The 21,934-nt window shown below is 37.9% G+C and overlaps 1 protein-coding gene across 2 annotated transcripts in view; it reads left to right on the top strand.

Moving 5' to 3' along the window:
- PEX5L (peroxisomal biogenesis factor 5 like) overlaps positions 1-21,934 on the top strand; it is a 198,371-nt gene that overhangs the window by 123,069 nt on the left and 53,368 nt on the right. Inside the window, exon 2 of one of the 2 annotated variants that reach the window (XM_026667164.2) lies at positions 14,132-14,236. The exons of the other annotated variant lie outside the window; for it this stretch is intronic. Within the exon in view, the coding sequence (XP_026522949.2) occupies positions 14,132-14,236 (105 nt within the window). The remainder of the gene's footprint in view (positions 1-14,131; positions 14,237-21,934) is intronic. 2 annotated transcript variants of the gene reach the window in all.

Below are 21,934 nucleotides of genomic sequence, written 5' to 3'. Positions count from 1 at the left end.
ATCGCGCAGCTTCGCGAATCCCTACCGCTCGCAAAGCCGACAAACCGGAAAATCCAGGTTAACAACTCTTAATGCCTTTTTGGCAGAGGTGGTATTCAGCAGGTTCTGACCAGTTCTGGAGAACCGGTAGTGGAAATTTTGAGTAGTTTGGAGAACCGGCAAATACCACCTTTGACTGAAGATTTTACAGTATTCTTCCCCTGCCACATCCACCAAGCCATGCCCACAGAACCGGTAGTAAAAATGTTTGAATCCCACCACTGCTTTTTGGCTATGTAGTTACAGTGGGCTCTAGCACTTAGATCATCTGAGTTGAGTACTCCAAGGTCCTTGACAGAGTTTGGATCATCAACAAGGTCTTGACTATTCAGCTTGTATTTTATTTTCTGATTTTTTTTGCCAATATGCAAGACAGAGCATTTATTTGTTGAGATTTGAAGTTGCCGTTTGATTGACCGTTCTGATACATAGTCGAGGTCTTTTTAGAGGGTGGTACTTGTTCCACTCTGTATAAAGTCCCCCTCACATAGACAGACAAACATGAGGTGGAATATCACACATTTAAGACAAATGCTCCTTAGCCAAATATTTCCTAGAGGTTGTTCCTTTAACATGCTCTGTGAAAGTACACCATTAAAAATAGATGCAATATCCAAAGTACATAATTTAGCCAATTAGCGGTTTTGCCTCCTGGTTTAATAATAGGTCTTTGTTTTGTGTTTAAAATTAAATTAGAGATCAGACTGATTCAGGACCATCTGCAACAAGGCAAGGCTTCATCAGAATGATGTAATGTGTTGTGATATCACAGCACAAGCTCTGTCCCTTATTTCCTATGTGTGTGACAAGTTTCAAGTATAAGAAGGGAACAGTTTGCATTTCAATAGTCCAATGCATGGCTGGTCATGTGTTCCCTGTGAACTGATTATATCTTTGAAAATTTTCCTATTACAATAATGTTATGGAAATAAATAGTTATTTACTCATATTTAGGATAGATCTATTGAAACCATGACTCGTAAGGTATTGGGAACTGGAGAGCCAGATTCAATTTTTTTCCACCAACCCTATTAACTCATTGGGTGACTATAAGCCTAAATAATTTCATAAGCTGGCTGTTGTGAGGATAAACTTGGACTTTATTATTATCTGGACAAAAGCCAAGAGGGACACAATAAAATTACTTAATACTCATACTTCCTGGAAATTTCAAAAATTGGAACCTTATAGCACTGAAGGGCACCTCGCTGGCAAAATCTGAGGTCATATTATCAAAGTTTATTTTTGTCTTATAAATAAACCACTCTAAAAAGGCTGTGTTATATAGGAGAATAATTAGTATTGGCAAACATTGTAGTTGGAAGTTTGCTACTGCGGAGAACAGAGAAAATCCAAGCCATTTGTCAAGCATTTTGTTGGAGCATCATATGAAGACAATGTCATATTCCCAGTATTTTCTATTGGGATCGATATATTAAAGTGCTGATTTTTAAAGCATCATTTACCTTACTGCCTCTTTGTGGTACTGTCCTATAGTTTTGATTTTAAAAAGAAAAAGCCACATGACTAGGTTCCAGTGACATGCTAGATTGGGCTAAAATTATTATTATTTTATGGGTAATCTGCAATTAGATTCGCAGTCGAACACAGACTAGTGAGATCTTAATACAGGTAATTCAAGTCCTAACCAAGGATCTGAGAAATATTAATTATTAAGTTTCCATATTAGAAATTCATCTGCCAAGTTTTATGAAAAGAAAATAATATTGCTCTTCCTTCATCCCAGAATATAACACTGGAAAGCTAAATTGCTGTCACAACTAATAGGTAGCAAACTTTGAAGTTTTTTTTTTTAAACTTACACTGGAGGCATTCAGAGCAAGAAATAAACGCAATCAAGTCTCTTCTCCCTAATTTGTATGCAGTTAATACTTTTAATGACATTATGAACATGCTATAGATTATCAATAATATTATACTTTGGGACATGGGAAGATAGACCGATTATTTACAGTGCTTATAATAAAATGCCTGGCCTGATAAGAGATAACAGCTAAACCAAGGATCTCAAATTTGCAGCTTACCTTTGCGCTGTGGGCAATTCTCCACCGATCACAACATATTAGGCAGTGAAAATGTTGGCTTGTAAACCCAGGGCACTAAGAACTAGGTAGAGCTGCAGGCTGGGAAGACATCCAGAGAGAAGAGTGGATCCGTCTCTGACCTCTATCAAACTTGATAGGCCTCCCAGCATCAGCAGGAACTGGTCAGACAGGCACACAATCACTACACTGAGGCTTATCACGCTGGGGAGCAACACTGTCAGAGAATCCGTATCTGTTCTCACATTCCATTACAGATGTTGCTTCTTAAGAAACACAGTTTAGTTTACTTTACTTTATTGTCATTGCACCTCGTGCAACTAAATGAAACACCATCTGCAGTGCACACCATGACCATGAAAATAAACACAAACACACATCCTTCACACTCCACACATTGAACCGAAAACTCCTGACACCGCACCAACACTGCGCTATACAGTAGAATTCAACAGAGCAACTGACTTGGAATAGAAGCTGTTTTTCAGCCTATTTGTACTGGTTTTTATTATTCTGTACCGTCTGCCAGATGGTAATAGTTAAAAAAAAAAGGGTTCCCAGGATGAGGTAGATCTTTGAGAATGTTTTGAACTTTCTTAAGGCAGCGGGAGCTATAAAGCTCTTCCCAAGAGGGGAGAGGGCAACCAATGATCTTCTGGGCAATGACGTTAACCCTCTGGAGTGCTGTCCTATCTGCCACTGTGCAATTGGCAAACCATACACAGGTGCAGTAAGTTAAGATAATTACTAAGATACAGAATGAATAATGGGAAGGTGAGGTTTCACTATAGTAGATGGACTGGGAACCTAGAGTTGCCCAAGAAAAGGAGGCAGGCAAAAAGAAAACCAGGTCTAGCCACTCCACCACATGGGTTGCTCTGCTTAAAAACACTGGTGGTTTTTAAGAAGAGATTGGACAACCATTTGTCTGAAGTAAGGTAGGGTTTCCTGCTTGGGAAGGGGTTGGGCTAGAAGACCTCCACTACCTCTTCTGTTATTCTGCTAGACAAGGAGTGGGAACCAAACAGTAAACACCTCTATGGGAATCCATGGTTTCTACTCTCTGCTGGCAAGCCCCTATTGCCCGTCTTCCAGATAGTGTGTCTTCTGTTTGGCCCTCAGCCAAATGGTTACAAAACTAAGCGTCTAATTTTTAGTAAGTGAGATTGTAAGGTTCAGCATCCTAAACATGGGGTAGAGAAAAAGAAAGGTGGGAATTGGAAGTAAGGCAGAGAGGAGGAGGGAATGTCTCTTAAGACCTTCCTGCAGTGGTGAAATGCTACAGGTTCGGCCCGGTTCAGCCAAATCGGCTGAACCGGTAGTAAAAAAAAGCTCCGACGAGCAGCTGAGAGGAGAAAGAAGAGAAAAGTGCAGGATCGGCGCGTCTGTGCTCTTCTGTTCTTTATCATCTCAGCTGATTGGTGCGACAGAGCCTCAGCTGGTGTTTGGAAAGCTGCATGCGCCTGCACGCAAAGTGCACGATCACCAAACCGGTAGAGAACGGGTAGAATCCCACCACTGTCTTCCTAGTATATTCAAGCTTGTCCCACCACCTGTATAAGTTCATTTATTACTTCTTTGGTGTTTGAGAAACAGGGTCAAGTGAAAAGGTGCCGGACAAACAAGAACTAATTCATAAGCATTCCATTGGAGGCAACATCCAAGGTTAACTTTCCAGGCGCAGTGGTTAGAATGCGGTACTGCAGGCTACTTCTGCTGCCTGCCAGCTGCCTGAAGTTTGGCAGTTCAGTTGCCACCGGCTCAAGGTTGACTCAGCCTTCTATCCTTCCCAGGTTGGTAAAATGAGAACCCAGATTGCTGGGGGAAATATGCTGACTCGGTAAACCACTTATAGAGGGCTGTAAAGCACTGTGAAGGGGTATATAAGTCTAAAGGCTATTGCTATTGCTACCTATAATACGACTTTTGTTTTAAAACTTGGATGTAGCATCACCTCAGGTGTTTTTTCTCACTGACTCTTTACCCTTCTTTTTGTCAGGATTCCAGCAATCTCCCTAATTAAATCATGATTCTCAAGCCAAACTTCAAAAAACTTCAAAGGATTCAATGGAGGCACCATACTGGCACTGCCCTGTATGAAGCCAACTCTGGCATACTACCCTCCCCCTGGGTGTCTCACAAACCAGATTCTCCAACTGAGCACATTCACAGGCTGGGTGTCATTATTCAAATTCTCCAATTAAATATATTCGTGTGCAAAAGCTCTGGTATTTTAGTTACAATCTTTTAAAGATAAGAGTTGGAATGTGCTTTCGCTTTTAACAGCTGCACTGCTCTTCCAGATTTCCTTCCCCCCACTTTTTTTTTTTATGGCAACTACTAAAACGGGCATAGGAATGTTTTATGAGTTGACATTTTTCACACATGCAATGATCTTGCCTCTTTCCCATCTTGTCCATTTGTATCATCAATGTTTGGTGACGAGGTAGCAGCTGCCTTCTTCAGCACTATATATCAACTCAACCGCAAAACCTGAAAAGGTATGAAAATAGATCCAAAGGAGTTGGGCCTTATATTATTAAGGCAAAGCAAAGAATTGTGTTTCTGATGTGACTTCTTTGGTTAAGCTGAACTCTTTTGCATATCAAAGGGTTTGTCTGCAAGTCTCTCAGATGGAACTCTTACTAGTTTTGGGGAGAGTGAGATCCCTAGTTTTTGTACATTTAGTAGTAGTTACAACAGGTTTTGATCATGCACTGGACACATATTTCAGGAGTTCGGATTGATAGAGTACCAATTAAATCAAAGTAATGCAGCAGCTTTATTTCATTAGAGAAGGAACACATTGTGTAATGAAGGGGCTTCAAAGGAGTGCTTTACTTAAATCATTATTGAAGCAAAGCTTTGCACTTCCCTAGGCATTAATTTGGCAGGAAAACAGTTGGATGTCAGTTTATTTTTACCACAAAGTGTCTTTTGAGTGTGTTTAAAAGTGGGGAAATTCCAAAGGCCTGTCATCATGTTGTTCCAGAGCCTGGCAAATAATAATTTTAGCATGGCACGTTAAGTTAGTTATTTTAAGAAAAGTGAGTTAAGATATTAGACATGCTATATTACAGCTTTCATTCTGAGCCATACTTATAATAATATTTACATCTTGGTGAGCTGTGGGGGTGCAGTGGTTAGAGTGCAGTACTGCAGACTACTTCTGCTGACTGCTGGCTGATTGCACTTTGGCAGTTCGAATCTCACCAGGCTCAAGGTTGACTCAGCCTTCCATCCTTCCAAGGTCGGTAAAATGAGGACCCAGATTACTGGGGGCAATATGCTGACTCTGTAAACTGCTTAGAGAGGGCTGCAAAGCACTGTGAAGCTGTATATAAGTCTAAGTGCGGTTGCTATTGGTTGTAAAAGTTGGCTTCATATCCCCTGGCCTTTTGCTGGAAACTGCTATTAAAATAGGCAATGTTTAAATATTTTAGAGTATGCACACTTTTTAACAAACCAGCTCCAGAAGCTCAGAGCAAATGAAAAGCATTGAAAAAGGATACATTTTTAAGCTGATTTGCTAATCCTTGACTTATGACCACTATTGAGCGCCAAATTACTGTTGCTAAGGGAGACATTTGTTAAGTGAGTTTTGCCCCATTTTACAACTTTCCTGCCACAAGTGAATCACTGCAGTTGTTAAGTTAATGGTTGTTGAATAAATCTGGTTTCCCTATTGACTTTGCTAGTCAGACGGTCACAAAAGGTGATCAGCTGGCCCCAGGACACCGAAACCGTCATAAATATGATATCAGTTGCCAAGGATATGAATTTTGACCACATGACCATGCTGTAATGGTCACAAGTGTGAAAAATGGTCATAAGTCACTTTTTTGCCACTGTACCTTCAAACTTCTTGCTTAAAAGTCTGTGCTGACCACTTGGCCCACATCTTCACCCAAATCTTCAATAGATCACTAGAGATGTGCTATGTTCCTTCCTGCTTCAAACGTTCTACCATCATGCCAGTGCCAAAGAAGCCCTCCATCAAGGAACTGAATGACTACAGACCAGTTGCTCTAACATCTGTAGTTATGAAAACCTTTGAAAGGCTTGTGCTGTCCCACCTGAAAACCATCACTGATCCACTGTTAGATCCCATGCAGTTTGCATACCGAGCAAATAGATCGACAGATGATGCTGTTAACATGGCTCTGCATTACATCCTACAACACCTTGAATCTCCAAATACCTACGCAAGGGTCCCCTTTGTATACTTCAGTTCAGCATTCAATACCATCTTCCAGACACTCTTCTAAGTAAATTAAACCAACTAGCGGTACCTGAACACACTTGTAAGTGGATCATAAGCTTCCTAACAGACAGGAAGCAGCAGGTGAAGCTAGGTGGAATCACATCCGATACCTGTACAATCAGCACACACCCCCGCCCCAAGGCTGTGTGCTATCTTCACTTCTCTTCTCCCTATATACCAATGACTGCATCTCAAATGATCCATCTGTTAAAATACTGAAGTTTGCTGATGACACAACAGTGATTGGTCTCATTCGAGACAACGATGAATCTGCATACAGACAGGAGGTTATACAACTTGCCTTGTGGTGTAACCGGAACAATCTGGAACTGAACACACTCAAAACCGTAGAAATGGTGGTAGACTTTAGAAGAAACCCTCCTATACTACCACCTCTTACAATACTAGACAACACAGTATCAACAGTAGAGACCTTCAAATTTCTAGGTTCTACTATATCACATGACCTAAAATGGACACCTAACATCAAAAACATCATCAAAAAAGCACAACAAAGAATGTTCTTTCTGCGCCAACTCAGAAAGCTCAAACTGCCCAAGGAGCTGCTGATACAGTTCTACAGAGGAATTATTGAGTCTATCATCTGCACCTCTATAACTGTCTGGTTTGGTTCTGCAACCCAACAGGACAGACACAGACTTCAGAGGATAATTAGGACTGCAGAAAAAACAATTACTACCCACCGGCCTTCAGTTGAGGACCTGTATACTGCACGAGTCAAAAAGAGGGCTGTGAAAATATTTACGGACCCCTCACATCCTGGACATAAACTGTTTCAACTCCTACCCTCAAAACGACACTATAGAGCACTGTACACCAGAACAACTAGACACAAGAACAGTTTTTTCCCGAAAGCCATCACTCTGCTAAACAAATAATTCCCTCAACACTGTCCAACTATTTACAAAGTGTATACTACCATTACTGTTAATCTTCTCACCACTCCTTATCACCCATCCCCTCCCACTTGACTGTTTCCTAATATGATTTGATTGTTGATTATACCCTATGACTATCATTAGGTGTTGTGCATTATGATTCTTGATTCTTAATGAATGTACCTTTTCTTTATGTAAACTGAGAGTATTTACACCAAGACAAATTCCTTGTGTGTCCAATCACACTTGGCCAATAAAATATTTATTCTATTCTATTTTATTCTAAACAGTCACTAAACAAACTGTTGTAAGTCGAGAAGTAGCTGTATTTCAGCTTCATATTGTCTTGCACACTGTCTAGGTCAGGCCCAGTATGGAGAAAGAGGCAGACTCCGAATCTCTCGGAGTAATATATTTATTTTGGATCCAAATACAGCTGGGTCCTCTCATAAGGCTGGAAAAGGACTACATCCCATGGTTCAGTCAGCATTCACATTTTATTACTTATATAAGTAAGGAAATACAAGTTGATTACAGAGGAAATGCATATTATTTGTAAAACAAAGCAGTTACCAAAATATCCTCATCTTGTTAATGGACATAAGCTGTGTCAGCAAAGTTTATTTAAAGAAGCTCATATTTTTTCCAGGTGCTTTTCAAAGGAGGCCACAGAGCTGTTTCCTCTAAGGCAGGGTGGTCAAACTCGCAGATGCATTACACACTGGCCACGTCCACACCCAGTTTAGCAAAGGGGGGAAATGATAGAAAGCCCATTTTCACAAAAACTTTTTGTTTTTGTTTTTTGGAGATACGATAAATGTTCCATGACTGTTTGGTTAAGATGCTTTTTCTCCCAAGCCTAATAAACACCGTAACAGCCTTCTAAAGACACATCTAAGCACAACAGTCTTAACCAAAGAATCTCGGTGAATTTCGCTATAATAAAAACAGAATGTCAGGCTTCCGGAGATTGCCCTAATTAAATCATGAACCTCGAGCCAAGCTTCAAAAGAATCCAAAAAAAATTATTAAGAACAACATGTTGACATTGTCCCATATGAAGCCAACTCTTGCCACACTAATTTACGGTCACCTGTTTCCCCGCTCCCTCCTGGGTGTGTCATAAATCAGGCTCTCCAATGAAGCACATTCATGGGCTGGGTGTCATCAATCACATTCTCCAATGAAGGATTTTCGCGGGCAGAAGATCTGGTGCCTAGGTTACAATCTTTGTAAGATAAACATGGAAGGTACTTCTGTTTTTTATTGCCGTACTACTTCTTCAGATCCCCCCCCCCGGCTTATGGCAACTCGGAAAGAGGCCTAGGAATGCTTTACGGGTTGACACAGAATATATGAGAGTCCTAAGAAAGACTCTTTGCAGCAAATTTCCTTAATTAATTTTGTGTCATGTAGAAAATTACTTTGTTTTCTAGAACTTGCACCTGCCGCCATTAATTGCAGGCATTAATCACTCCAAAATTCCAATTGCCATTCTCAGATCTTTTTGATCTGCTGTTCCATGCAGAGACGGGGGAGGGGGATTTGAAGCTGACTATGTTCTGGGTTGTAGTACCCTATTGTTACAGCCCTTTCTCCAATACACCTTCTACAGTGTTCTACAGCAAAAACAACAGGAATTGTGGATTATTCTTGTGGGGGGGGAATGGAATGTTGTGTTATTGCAGGCACCCAATGGATTAATGATGATTGATTGATTGTTTCACAAGCATTAATATGAGTACCATGACTGTTTTCAGCCAGGAAAGGAGTATGTTTGAAGATGACTATGGTTCTGTGTTATAGTACCCTATTTTTCCAGCCTTTTCACTATCCAGTACAACTTCCGTGAGGATTTTGCGGTCTTCTACAGCAGAAATAACAGGAATGGTGGATTACCCTTGTGGAACAAAAAAATAGCATTTTATATGGTATTTTGATGATTACAGCCATCCAGTGGATTAATGATGATGATGATGATGATTAATTGATGGATTGTCTGATTAACAAGCACTAATATGAGTATCATGACTGTTTTCAGGCAGTAGGTGAGACCTTGAAGAAAAAGTGGCTGTGGCTTCAAAAATGCAAGCTGATCTTTGCCTTGGTGGGTTTTTCTTTTCCTCCTCCTGTGCCGGACATTTAAAAAGCATCGCATGTTTTCTAATGCATCTTTTCCGACTGACGAAACTTGCTTTTATTACAACCTTCAGCACGAAAGGCGTGCGCTCTTTTGCCAGCACCGCATGCCATTTACTGCTAGCGCAACAACAGCCGCATATATATAGACTGTATATATCGCTTCAAAGGATACTGCCACAGAGGGAACCATACATAAAACTTGTGCACATTTGGCCAGATAATTTTTGTAACCGCTTAGCAATCAGAATGTGCTTTTCATCAGATAAAATACCATATCCCGATTATAATTCACAATGCTGTGCATTTTGCAGTTTGGGTATAATGAAAGTGTGCAACAGGGAAGAAGCATGCTTTTTACATGAGCATGCTTTGGAGATTCTTGGATATGGAGATTCTTGTACATTATTTCAAAATGTTAAGTTGGATACCGGTGTTATTCAGAACTGTGGTTCCTTGATGGTACTTTATAAGTAACAAACAAATAAATGCTTTATTTTATACTATCAAGCAGGCACAGCTTGACTTGGTTGGAATGAAACAATATTGCCTTAAAATCTGGAATATAGATGTTGCTAATCAAGATACAGGTGCCACATTTGTGGCTTTCCATGTTTTTATTTCCAATGAAGTTCTACATCATAATTCCTACTCAGAAAAATAAGCAGATGAAATCGTGGGAATAAGTAGAACCTAAAATGTATATAATACTATGCCATGTGCCAGAACACTTCCTTTCCTTGTACAATGCATCGTAAGTCACATTAAGTGAATTGGTGTGTTGCCTTTATGGAAGAGCGTTATTTTTACCTGTTCTTGCCATCCAAATTTATTTTGTTTGTTTTGTAATCTTAGTTCTAGACTGCTAGTACCTGTCCCCATCTCACATTTCTCCAAGTTTCTTGCACAATAAGGGAGCCAGTCACCAGTAAGATTCCCAAAGATTCATAATCCCATGAATACCTTTATGGATTCCTATTCAGCAACTTTTCAAATGATCCATCATTTACCTTTCCACCCCGAGAGCTGATGCAGGGTAGACTATTGTTCCTTTCTGCATACCTTTTGCTAACAGTCTTGCTGAACAGGAAAGTGTCTATGTCTAAATTCCTGAAAATTACTACCAGTGTATTAAATTCCTGAAAATTACTACCAATTCAATACAGCATTTGAAAATTATTTGAAGAGGCCTAAAAATTTACTCAGTGAAAAAATGGTCCTGTGAAGTTCCAACAAATAGAAGACTTGTACCATCAGTCTTACTCTTTCATTCATGCTATGGTTAAGGAGCTAGTTTTACACTGCTGAAATAGTTCTACAGCTGGACTTCCATGTGTGTGCATGTATATATTATTTATATTTATATACACATACAAATGGCAATTTTTAATATCTAGTTGAGGTCCTTAGTGATCTCTGAGCTTGGCTGTTTTCCTGCAGATATTTCAATATCCAAACTAGATAGATGTGTGTTTGTGTTTATTTTCATGATCATGGTCATGATGTGCACTGAAGATGGTGTTTGATTTCATTGTACAAGGTGCCATGACAATAAAGTAAACTAAAAAAATAACATCACCTGTACGTTACCTAGTTTGGTAATAAAACATCTGCAAGAAAACAGCCAAGCTCGGAGAGCATCAAGGACCCCTCATTTCAACCCCGAGTGACAAATATTCTCCTTTATTGATAGTTGACCTTAAAGAACCCATTATAGCCCTATCAGGAGGATAGAAAGATAGTTACAATTCGGGTCACCAAGCTGGATATTGCTGTTGTCTCCATGCAAAGGATAATTCAAGAATAGTAGCCAATGCTTAGCAGAGCTAAGCTATTACTGTAATCTTTTGCTCCAGTTGACTTCAAGTGGTGTTTGACTTACAATCATTCATTTAGTAACTGCTCAGAGTTACCACAGAAAAAAGTAACCTGCCACTTATGTCCTCACATTTACAACCATCACAGCATCTCCACAGTCACATGATCAAAATTCAAGCAGTTGAGAACCGGCATGTATTCATGGCAGTCGTGGTCATAAGTTGAGGACTACCTGCAGTCAGATTTGACCTGGCATTAGGGTGATCATAATTGCATTTTATCATAAATCAGGAAAACATCTGATCAACATTGTCCGATTACTGGACTTCGTCACATACACACAGCACAACGAAACTTCAGAGATCTACACGGTTTTACAATTGCATCCGAAGGAATTTAAAAGTTGTAATAGTGTTTTATTTATACAGGACCTCTCCGAAAGATACTTTTCTGTTGTAGCAAGAAAGACAGAATTGAAAATCTGCGATATTGAACTAAAATGGTTTATGATGGGGGCATTAGCTTAAAACATACAAGATAATCGTTTAAAAATGAATGTTTTTATTATAGTCATGCTGGGCACCTGAATATGGTGGGTCACCATTGGCATTAGATATCAAAGCCAGTTTGAAGAAAGTTTTTGCTGTCACCGGTATGGTTTTTCCCAAAGAAGTTCCTTGATTTCTGCCATTTTTACTTTTGTAAAAATGAACTTTAGAACTGTTTTGTCTCTTAAGGCAACATGTATTGTATCTGTGTTTTGTTATTGTGTTTTAAGAAGGGAGTTGTTGAATTCTCTATAGCAGGGGTCCCCAACCCCCACTACTGAACCACAGCCTATTTGCAATCTGGTCGCATGAGTGGTGGGGCTGAAATGCACGTGCGCACAACTCAATTTGCTCACTCAAGCAGTCCAGTTCCCCTCCCCTTCCACCCCCGCCAGCCAAGCTGCAAATATTGGGGACTGCTGCTCTAGAGAGAATTAAATTAATTTCTCTTTCTTTCTCTCTCTTTCTCTCTCTCTATTTTTTTTTTTTTTTTGCAAGTTTTGGTACGTCACTCTTGATGTCCTAGTAATCATCATCATAATTCTTCTTCTTCTTCTTTTTTTAACAATTCAAGTTCAGAGGAAAATAATGGGTAGCTTCTTCTGCCCCAGTAAGAAATTAAGATACTTTTTTTAGCTAACTGTGCTGTGCAGTTAATGGGTTAAAATTATCGTAAAATAATTGGCCAACTGAAGCTTCCATTACATGGTGGGTGAGATGGGAAATGAACTGCAGTATATACCGATCTCTGATCTCCTAAGAAAAGAAGACAAAAAAGAGAAAATGGAGGAAAGCAGTAACCTGATAAATTTATATGACAATGTTAATGAGGCATTGATGCAGATTCTCTGAAGTCTTTCCAGGACTAACAACAGTGAAAGTGTTCAGCATGATGGTATTCGCAAAGGAGAAGGTGGGGGGGAGAAACGTTCATACTGATTTAAATTATTTTTCAATTAATGTCACACATGGTGTCCAATCTTACAACTTTAACTTTGATCTGGCATCTTGTTAATCTAGCAAAACCTCCTCATTAAGCACAATGTTTTGAAATATTCATATACAGGTAATCCTTGGCTTACCACCATTCATTTAACGATTGTTCAAAGTTACAATGACACTGAAAAAAAGAGGCTTATGGCCGTTTTTCACACTTATGACTGTTGCAGCATCCCCATGGTCACTTAATCCAAATTCAGATGCTTGACAATTGACTCATATTTATGACAATTGCAGTGACCACCTTCTGAGACTTTCTGACAAGCAAAGTCCATGGGGAAGCCAGATTCACTTAACAACCATGTTACTAATTTCACAAACACAGCGATTCAGTTACCAACGGTGGCAAAAAAAATTGTAAAATGGAGCAAAGCTCATTTAACAAATGTCTCACTTAGCAGCAGAAATTTTGGGCTCAATTGTGGTCGTACGTCGAGGACTATACCTCTTTGTGTGTCTCACTGCAACTTGGAGAGATAAGCCTTTTTGTCCTCCACAACAATCTTAGATAGATGAAAATTATCTTTTTACGGAGAAGTGCTATGTCTACAGCTCTCGAGTTCAAGCTCTCTGAGATTCAGACTGGAGTGGAGGCTGGTTTATAATTTAACCCACGGCAGTAAGTGGTCCAATATTCATCCTAAATATTGTACAAATGAAATTATTAAATTGCAGCCCACCAGGAAACCAAATATAGAAGAATTTGGCTATTTTTAGGGGGTGGGGAACTTCCTATGCTCTTTGGTGTGCTGTAAGATCTGCTTCTAAAATGACTTGGCCAGGAGAAATCCTAAATGTAATATAATTTTAACCTGAACTTAATTCAATTATCCCAATGGATGTAAATATATCCTCTTACTGACCCAGGAAAATGACAATTTAGCAGCAAATTCTGGAGGCCACATTAAGGACATGTCCCACCAAAGACAGCTCCAAAATTTCTGATCAGACACCATGAAAAAATTCCTTTAAATAATGCATTGTATCATCTATGGAAAACTGAAATGAGATTGAAACAAACGGTTATCACTTGGAAAGTAATAAAGTATGTTGGATTGGACATCATGCATCTATAAATATATATATTATATCTTATTGTTAACAGCTATGCCAACACCTGTGTGATTGCTTAACTGCTTTAAAATGATCATTTTTGTTTCCAGCACCAACAATTTGCTTCCACTATTTTACATGTTAGTTTAACTTCTTGCTTTTTTTTTGTTGGTTTGTTTGGCGGGAGGAGACGAGGAAGGGAATTGAAACTGATGATGATAATGTCATATTAAAGCTATTTCTACATCTGTAACAGGAATGTCATACATTTCCTCCTGACACAAGTCATTGTTGATTTCACTGTTATAGGGGAAAGGATCTAGGGCGGCAGATAAGGCTGTTGCCATGGTGATGAAGGAGATACCGAGGGAGGAGTCTCCGGAGGAAAAACCCCTCCTTACTATGAAATCACAGGTGGGCAGAATGGTCCGGATTTGAAGGAGGAAGCTGTCGTATTTCAATGCAAATGTAGATCAACCATTAGTAGAGCTACCATATTTTGGTTGCAAACATTCATCCATTAGGTGGCAGTAGAGAAGTTTCATTTTAGTATCTATTTGCTGCCATCTTGTGGTCACTGGTTTTCTTCTGCTGAGATATGGTAGCTCAATCATTTTCTAGAAGTCTTCCATTCTTCTTGATTTCTATGTTCAATTAGATCTCTCTCTCTTCCTGCCTCTCTCTCTCTCTCTCTCTCTCCCCTCCCTCCTTCCCTCTCTCCCTCTTTCTCTGCTTTCTTACTCTTTCTGTACCTTTCTCTTTCTTTTTCTCTCCCTCTCTTTCTCTGTCTCTCTCTCTTCTAACTTTATCATCACACTGGGAGAGAGCTATTTAAATCCACATATTCTTCATCCAAATTACACTGAAGACATATTGACAAAATGATAATAATAATAATAGGTGACAAATGTTAAATTTTGAAAATAATCTTGCTAATGTGTTTAATAGAAAATTTTCATCTGTATCCTTTAAAAAAATTAAATTATATCCAGCATTTATTTATAGCTGTATTTATATGATTTCTTCTTTGGCATTGCTCTCAGGGTCCAGGTTACAGTATTATAATATTATATGCAATATATTGTTAACAATATTTTTCAAACAAGGATGAAAGGCATAAAATATAGCATAAAGCAGAGAAAAACATTACTTCTGGTTCACCATTTTACATATTCTGCATTAATGTTGGATTTTTTTTTTGAAGGCAGGTGTTTGAAGTAAAATGGCATACGTAACAAGATTGTGCATGTTAGTCATTAGCAAAGCATCTAAAACTGTTCAAAATTACCAGCTGTGATCCATTTTGTCCATAGTTACAAACAGCAGTGATATAAATGAACATTAATAACAAAAAGATAAAACATACTTGGTTTGTTGAGTTTTGTGCCGTACTTCACAATATTTAATGCTTTTGAAATAGTCATGTTTACTGATTTCTATCACCTCTACTGCTAGCCGATCTCATTCACACCATCTTGAATGTGGAGGCCATTTTTCTCTAGAATGTTCTGCTTGCTTTGGCAAATGCGAGATCTTATCCAAGTTGTACCCAATTGTCTTCAGTTTTGCAGTTTGCAGTTCTCAGCTTTAGAAAAGCTAGGTTATACATTAACAGATTCAATGAAACATGGGACAACTGAAAAAGAGTTTCTTCAAATGCTAACAATCCAACAAGCAATCTAATGACCAATCTATTTTGTTGAAACAGTCTGCTTTAGAAAGCAATATATGAGACTTCAATCTTATAACTTAAAGCTAAGGTCCACAGGAATGAATCTCCTTAACTTTCTAATTCCTGGTGTGAGAAGATTAGAAGATTAGAATTCTTTATTGGCCAAGTGTGATTGGACACACAAGGAACTTGTCTTGGTGCAAATACTCTCAGTGTACATAAAAGAAAAGATACATTCGTCAAGAGTCAAGAATCATAAGGTACAACACTTAATGATAGTCATAGGGTAAAATAAGACATAAAAATATTGGTTCTTTTAACTCTCTCACATAGGATATAAATATTATATATTATATTATATCTTATCATATTATATTATATTATTATAGTTTCATTACAAGATAAAAATACAGAAAACCCCCCAAAAATTAGAAAACTAAGGAGAGAGTGCAGAGAGAAAAAAGTGATTTCTGACTTTCCATGCAGTGAAATACAAATACTGTATTTAACTTTGCTACACATTTCATAACATTTCAACCATTTCTATAATAACAAAATCATTCTAATCATGAAAATCTAAAATCAAGTTTCCATTTTTTTTTCACATTGGCATTACTTTTGAATCTGTACTGTGATTTGCATTAAGTATGATTTATTAAAACAAGTGGACTTCTCACTGTTCATTATGAAATAGGCTTGGTTTAGGAAACTGCAATTAAAAGTAAACATATGGGTTTGATTCTAAAGCTCTGAATATGATAAACCAGAATATTAAATAATAATTCAGTAAAATGTGGATTGCTAACAAGAAGGGTAGAATAAATGGAGATATTTGATGCAGATCCCTAAGTTAAAACAAATAACATTTAGCATTTGGAGGAAATTAATAAATCAAGATATAATATAATCTCAAGGATTTTTAAGTAGTTTGATTACATATTGGTATTAATTGCATCTTTCATTTGAATGCATGAAAAATGAACAGGAGGGAAAAATAGGTTGTCATAGGATGCAGTAATACTGAACAGGAAGGGCTGGAAGGAACAGCGTAGCCAGGGATCTCTGTTAAATTACCCTAATGATAAACTATTTTAATTAAGGATCTGCATTACACTGTGTATGGACCATCAAGGGCCTTTGCCAGACTTAAATATTAACTCTGAAATCCTGTGATTTTTTTTTAGGCTTTCTGCATTAAAATGTGGGTTGTGTCTCTAAATTTTGGGTTTTTCCCTTGTTATTAGATCAATACTTATTATTACTATTACTATTGTATGTATGGAATAAATGGAATAAATGGGCATTTAAAACAAAACACAACCCAAAGGCTTTATTCTTTTAACTTCATTTTATTTACTAAACACATTATTAAGTACACACCAGGATAGATAAAAGGCATATCAAAAGATCAAATAGTAAAATATAATTAAGAAAGTACAAGTTAATAACAAAAACATAGGATCTGAACAGTCAAGGAGATTAATGTTTCTTTAGCTATCTCAAGCTAAATGTCAAATGTCAGGCAGCGAAGATCATGAAAGTCCAATTAAACTGATTTATTACTACTCATACCTATGCACAGGAATATTCTCAACTAACGGTTAGCACCTACTAGGAGTTACAGGTTATCAGAATTCAAGGAAAGTTGGACTTTGTTTGCTTGTGCCTACATTCTAAGCTAAACCCTCTTTTGACTCTGCCCCCAGGCTTGGCCACTTCTTCCTGTATACAAATGTATCATTGATTTGTAAAAGAAAAGCTAAGACTAAGACTAAACTAAGACTAAATGAGGACTAAGATAAGATTAACTAGGAAAAGCTAAGACTAGATTAAGACTAAACTAAGAACTTTAAACAAAGAGTATGATTAACATGGTTTATACATAGTAACTGGAAATATAGGCAATGTAATTCTAATTATAGATGATCTAATTATAAGTATAGAATAACATCTTCTAATTGCTTGTAAAGTTAAAATATAAATTAAATGTATAATAAGTCATATTTAGGATGTGGCACAAATCCATACAGTAAAACCTAATCTAAGAAAAGTTTCCAGTTAGAAATGAATTCTATATCAGATTTACCTTTAAGTATAACACGTTGGACATCAAAATATAGCCCTTAACTTGATTATCCATCTTTCAAAGGAAAAAATCAAACATGCTTCCCAAAAGGAAGCATGTGATAATCCTTAGCACAGCTAACAATATGCTTTGAATGGACACATGGTTTAATGAAAAGTTGAATAAAATTATTTCTGGTTGCAAAGGAAATTCAGCTTCAAAAGCTGTTTTATTCTCATGTGAATCATGTTCCTTTTTAACTTCATGGGAGCTATTCAAATGGAATATTTTTTTTCCAACAGAAATAATTGAATTCTACACTGTTTGCCAGATTGAAGTGTACAGTGTGTTTAAAATAATGGTAACCATAGCAGTCATAAACCATACAGGCCCTGTTGTTATCAACAATTTGCAAATGTATGTATTAAAATACCAGCCCACCTTTTTATTATTATTATTTCTACATATTCCAATACCCCTGAATGTTCAATTACTTATGATTCAAATGAATTCAAAGGCAGCTCAGACCTTGCAATTGTTTCATTTCATTTACTTCCTTTGTGTAAAATCCCAAAGTAGCTTAATTAAAGTTATTAGTAATTGCCAATATGCTTCTGTGCCTTAAAATAACTCATTCTCAGTTGCCTTTTACAGATTTTCAATATTGAATTATCCACACACATACATCAAGGTAATAGATAACTTCAAAGGGACCCAATGTCCCAACAGGTATTAGAGTGAAAATGTATTGGTTTCCCACCCTCTATGTAAGAAGATTGTGATTCTGTCTGGATTTTACATGAATATCTGTTAACGCCTTGCCAATTCCCAAGAGCAGCTCCTTAACAAACATGCAAAGCGAAATAAATATCTGAATGGTCATTTGTATATGAAGTTACGCACAGATAATAATCCTTGTAGGAAAATCTACCTCTTTGATGCCGCTGTTTATTGACCTATAGATACAGTGATGGAGCAGGAAGCTTTGCTTTGATACATCCTGTTTTGGTTTTACATGCAAGCTACTTTATGAATCAGGTGAATTGAACGAGAGAATGGAACTCCTGATTCATATTCTAATGTGCTTCATGCCCATTTGCTTTTATTTCCAGTAATCATAAGAGTTTCCCAGAGTGAACTGTTATTGGTTTGTGCATGGTTCTGTCCTCCTGTGTGTGAACTGACTTCATCTTTGCCATCGTTGAGTGGACCAGTATTTTGGATAATTGCCCGCAGATCTGCTTTTGTTGTATTTGATTGTGTTGCCTTGCAGACTGCTATACATACTTTGCTGCCTTTTTAATGCTGATCCACATGCACCTTTCATAGTGAGCATTTGTCTGACATCGTGTAATACTGCGAGAAAGTGAGAAAGTTTTAGATCCAACTTGATGTGTTTCTTCCGTAGCAGGGAAGCCATTTAAAAATTCTCTCTGTGTTAGACTCCCATGTTGTGTTCTTAATGCATACAGGCATAGATCAAAGGGATTGCCTTGGTCATGTGACTGTTTCCTGCACAACCGTATCTCCTCTGGAGTTGATATGAGTAGGATAAAAAATAATTGGATGTGACCCGCCTGGTTATGTGATATTTCCTCACTGCTGGAGTCTATCCATGGGGAACCTATTTTCAGTGGTTTCCACAACATGGCTGTATGTAGTTTACAAAACTCAGCTTTAATGTAGAAAAGGAAGACACTGAGTTCCATTCTAGACCCCAAAATTAGATTGTCTACCTTTGCTTCTCAATCAATCCTTCCCAATGTATTGAATAGGACTCAGAGTACTTGCAGCATGATTATTGTTTTAATGGCTTGAAATTAGCCAGCAACATTAATGTACAAGGATGGTAATAACATGAACAAGAGCTGGATAATTCAAAGAACAAACACCCTCAATCTGATGTCTTCCAAATGTATTGGAATCACAGCAATTTCAGGTTTCTAAAGATGCCAGCCTACTTCAACTCTGAACCGTCTTCCAGAATAATGTACCGGTAATCTTCGACTTACAACCACAATTAAGTCCAAAATTTCCATTGCTAAGCAAGACGCTTATTAAATGAATTTTGCCCCATTTCACATCCTTTCTTGCCCCAGTTCTTAAGTGAATTTACTGCAATTGTTAAGTTAGATGCTGCAACAGTAGTAAGTGTGAAAAATGGTCATAAGTCACTTTTTTAGTGCCATTGTAATTTTGAACGGTCACTAAACAAATGATTATAAGTCAAAGATTACCTGCATGATTTCTTTTGAACTGCCAAGTGTATCTTATAACCTTGGGGTTTTGTAATCTTTCTCTTTCAAATATTAACTTGGCCTAACCATATGTTTGCTTTTTCTGAGATTAGTTAAGCTGTCTAGGAGATCTAACTAAAATAAGGTTTAATGGGGCTTACTATTAGCGGCGTAGCTTGTAATATGCTTTAGAGAGCCACAGTTGTGATGGCTATCACATAAGGACTGAAAAATGCCCTCTGAAGACAAATCTCATACCATCTGGTCAGTTTCTTTTATGAAAGAAGATCATAATTTATTAATTTATTTTTTATTTATTTCTTTAGTTTAATATAGCTGCCTATCTCACCGAAAGCAACTAGGGATGGCATACAAGAAAGCTGCAAGCAAAGCATTTGATTCAAAGCAAAACGGGCAATGAAAGACTGACTCAGGATATTATCTATGTGCAGCCTTCAAATGCTACATTCTGTTGAAACAAGCTAATCAGATATATTTTTGGTCAGAGGATCTTATCCAGCATGCATGCATGTGTGTGTCTACATATGTGCTTGTGTGTGAGTGTGTGAGTGTTTTAATAGGCCTTCCCATCCATCGATCAATTCCATTTGCATCTCTAAAATTAGAACTGGAGTCAAACAGATTAATTTAATTAATTGATTGATTGATTAATTAATTAATTAAAACTAAGGAGAACTTTCCTGACAGTTAGAACAATTAATCGGTGGAACAACTTGCCTGTAGAAGTTGTGAATGCTCCAACACTGGAAGTTTTTTAAAAGATGTTGGACAAACATTTGTCCCAAATAGTAGAGGGTTTCCTGCCTCAGCAGGGGGTTGGACTAGAAGACCTCCAAAGTCCCCCCCAACTCTGTTATTCCATTCTGCTCTACTTAGTTCCATCTTTAGCCAAAGGGGGTTTCATACAAGTTAACATTGGAGGATAGTATCATGAAGGTGTAAGATTTACTAGTACATAAAAGATGTTATGCCAATATTTCAAAGGGTGTTTTTGAGCAGAGTCAGTTTGTCTCATACTTTTGGGTGTAGTAGGAGTCATTAAGAATCTAGTACAGATAGTCCTCAACTTACAACAGTTTGTTTAGTGACAGTTCAAAGTTATGACAATTCTGAAAAATGTTACTTATGACCAGGGGAAGGATTCTACCAGTTCGCACCTATTCACTAGAACCGATTGTTAACATTCTAAGCAGTTCAGAGAAGCGGTTGTTAGAAGAAATTACTGGCCTAATCCTGTAAGGAAGGCAGGAAGGAAACATTCTGGTGTTGCTTACAGAAATTGCCTCTCCATTAACTTTTATTACATTCTTGGCAGGACTAGACTTCCTGTCTCTGGAACTTCTCTGAAGTATTTTTTCCTCCTTTGCTGGTACTTTGCTTGTGTGGAGTGACCATTTAAAGTTACAATGGCACTGAAAAAAGTGACTTATGACCATTTTTCACACTTACGACTGTTGCAGCATCCCCACCACAGTCATGAGAGGCCAGACAAGGAGATGCGTGCCTCGATGTGAGTGATATTGGGTTGGCCACACCCAGCCAATAACATGACCACTAAGCCACGTCCACCCTGTCACATGACCAACAAGCCATGCCCACCACCTAAGCCACACCCACAGAACCGATTGTTAAAAATTTTGAATCCCACCCCTGCTTATGACCGTTTTTCACACTTATTTTCACATACCTTGCAGCAGCTCCAGCGTCACATGATCAAAATTCAGATGCTTGGCAAGTGGCTCATATTTTGCGATGGTTGCGATGTCTCAAGGTCCTTTGATCCCCTTTTGTGACCTTCTAACAAGCAAAGTCAATGGGGAAGCCAGGTTCACTTAACAACTATGTTATTAACTTAACAACCGCAGTGATTCACTTAGCAACTGTAGCAAGAAAAGTTGTAAAACGGAGGCAAAATTCACTTAACGAATGTTTCACTTAGCAACATAAATTTTGGGCCCAAGTGTGGCCATAACTCGAGGACTACCTGTACAGCTATGTGGATGAATTAGTATCATGCATTTTATTTAACCATGATTTGTTAAGAAGCTATAGCAATCTTGTTCAGACATCATACTAAGCCATAAAGCATGGTTTCCAAACCATACTGGCTAAGTTCA

This window comes from Notechis scutatus, chromosome 4 (genome assembly GCF_049901735.1).
Source record: "Notechis scutatus isolate UNSWTSFEM ecotype Mainland chromosome 4, rNotScu1.2, whole genome shotgun sequence".
Classification (NCBI taxonomy): Eukaryota; Metazoa; Chordata; class Lepidosauria; order Squamata; family Elapidae; genus Notechis; species Notechis scutatus.
This window is presented reverse-complemented; position numbering and strand designations above follow the sequence as displayed.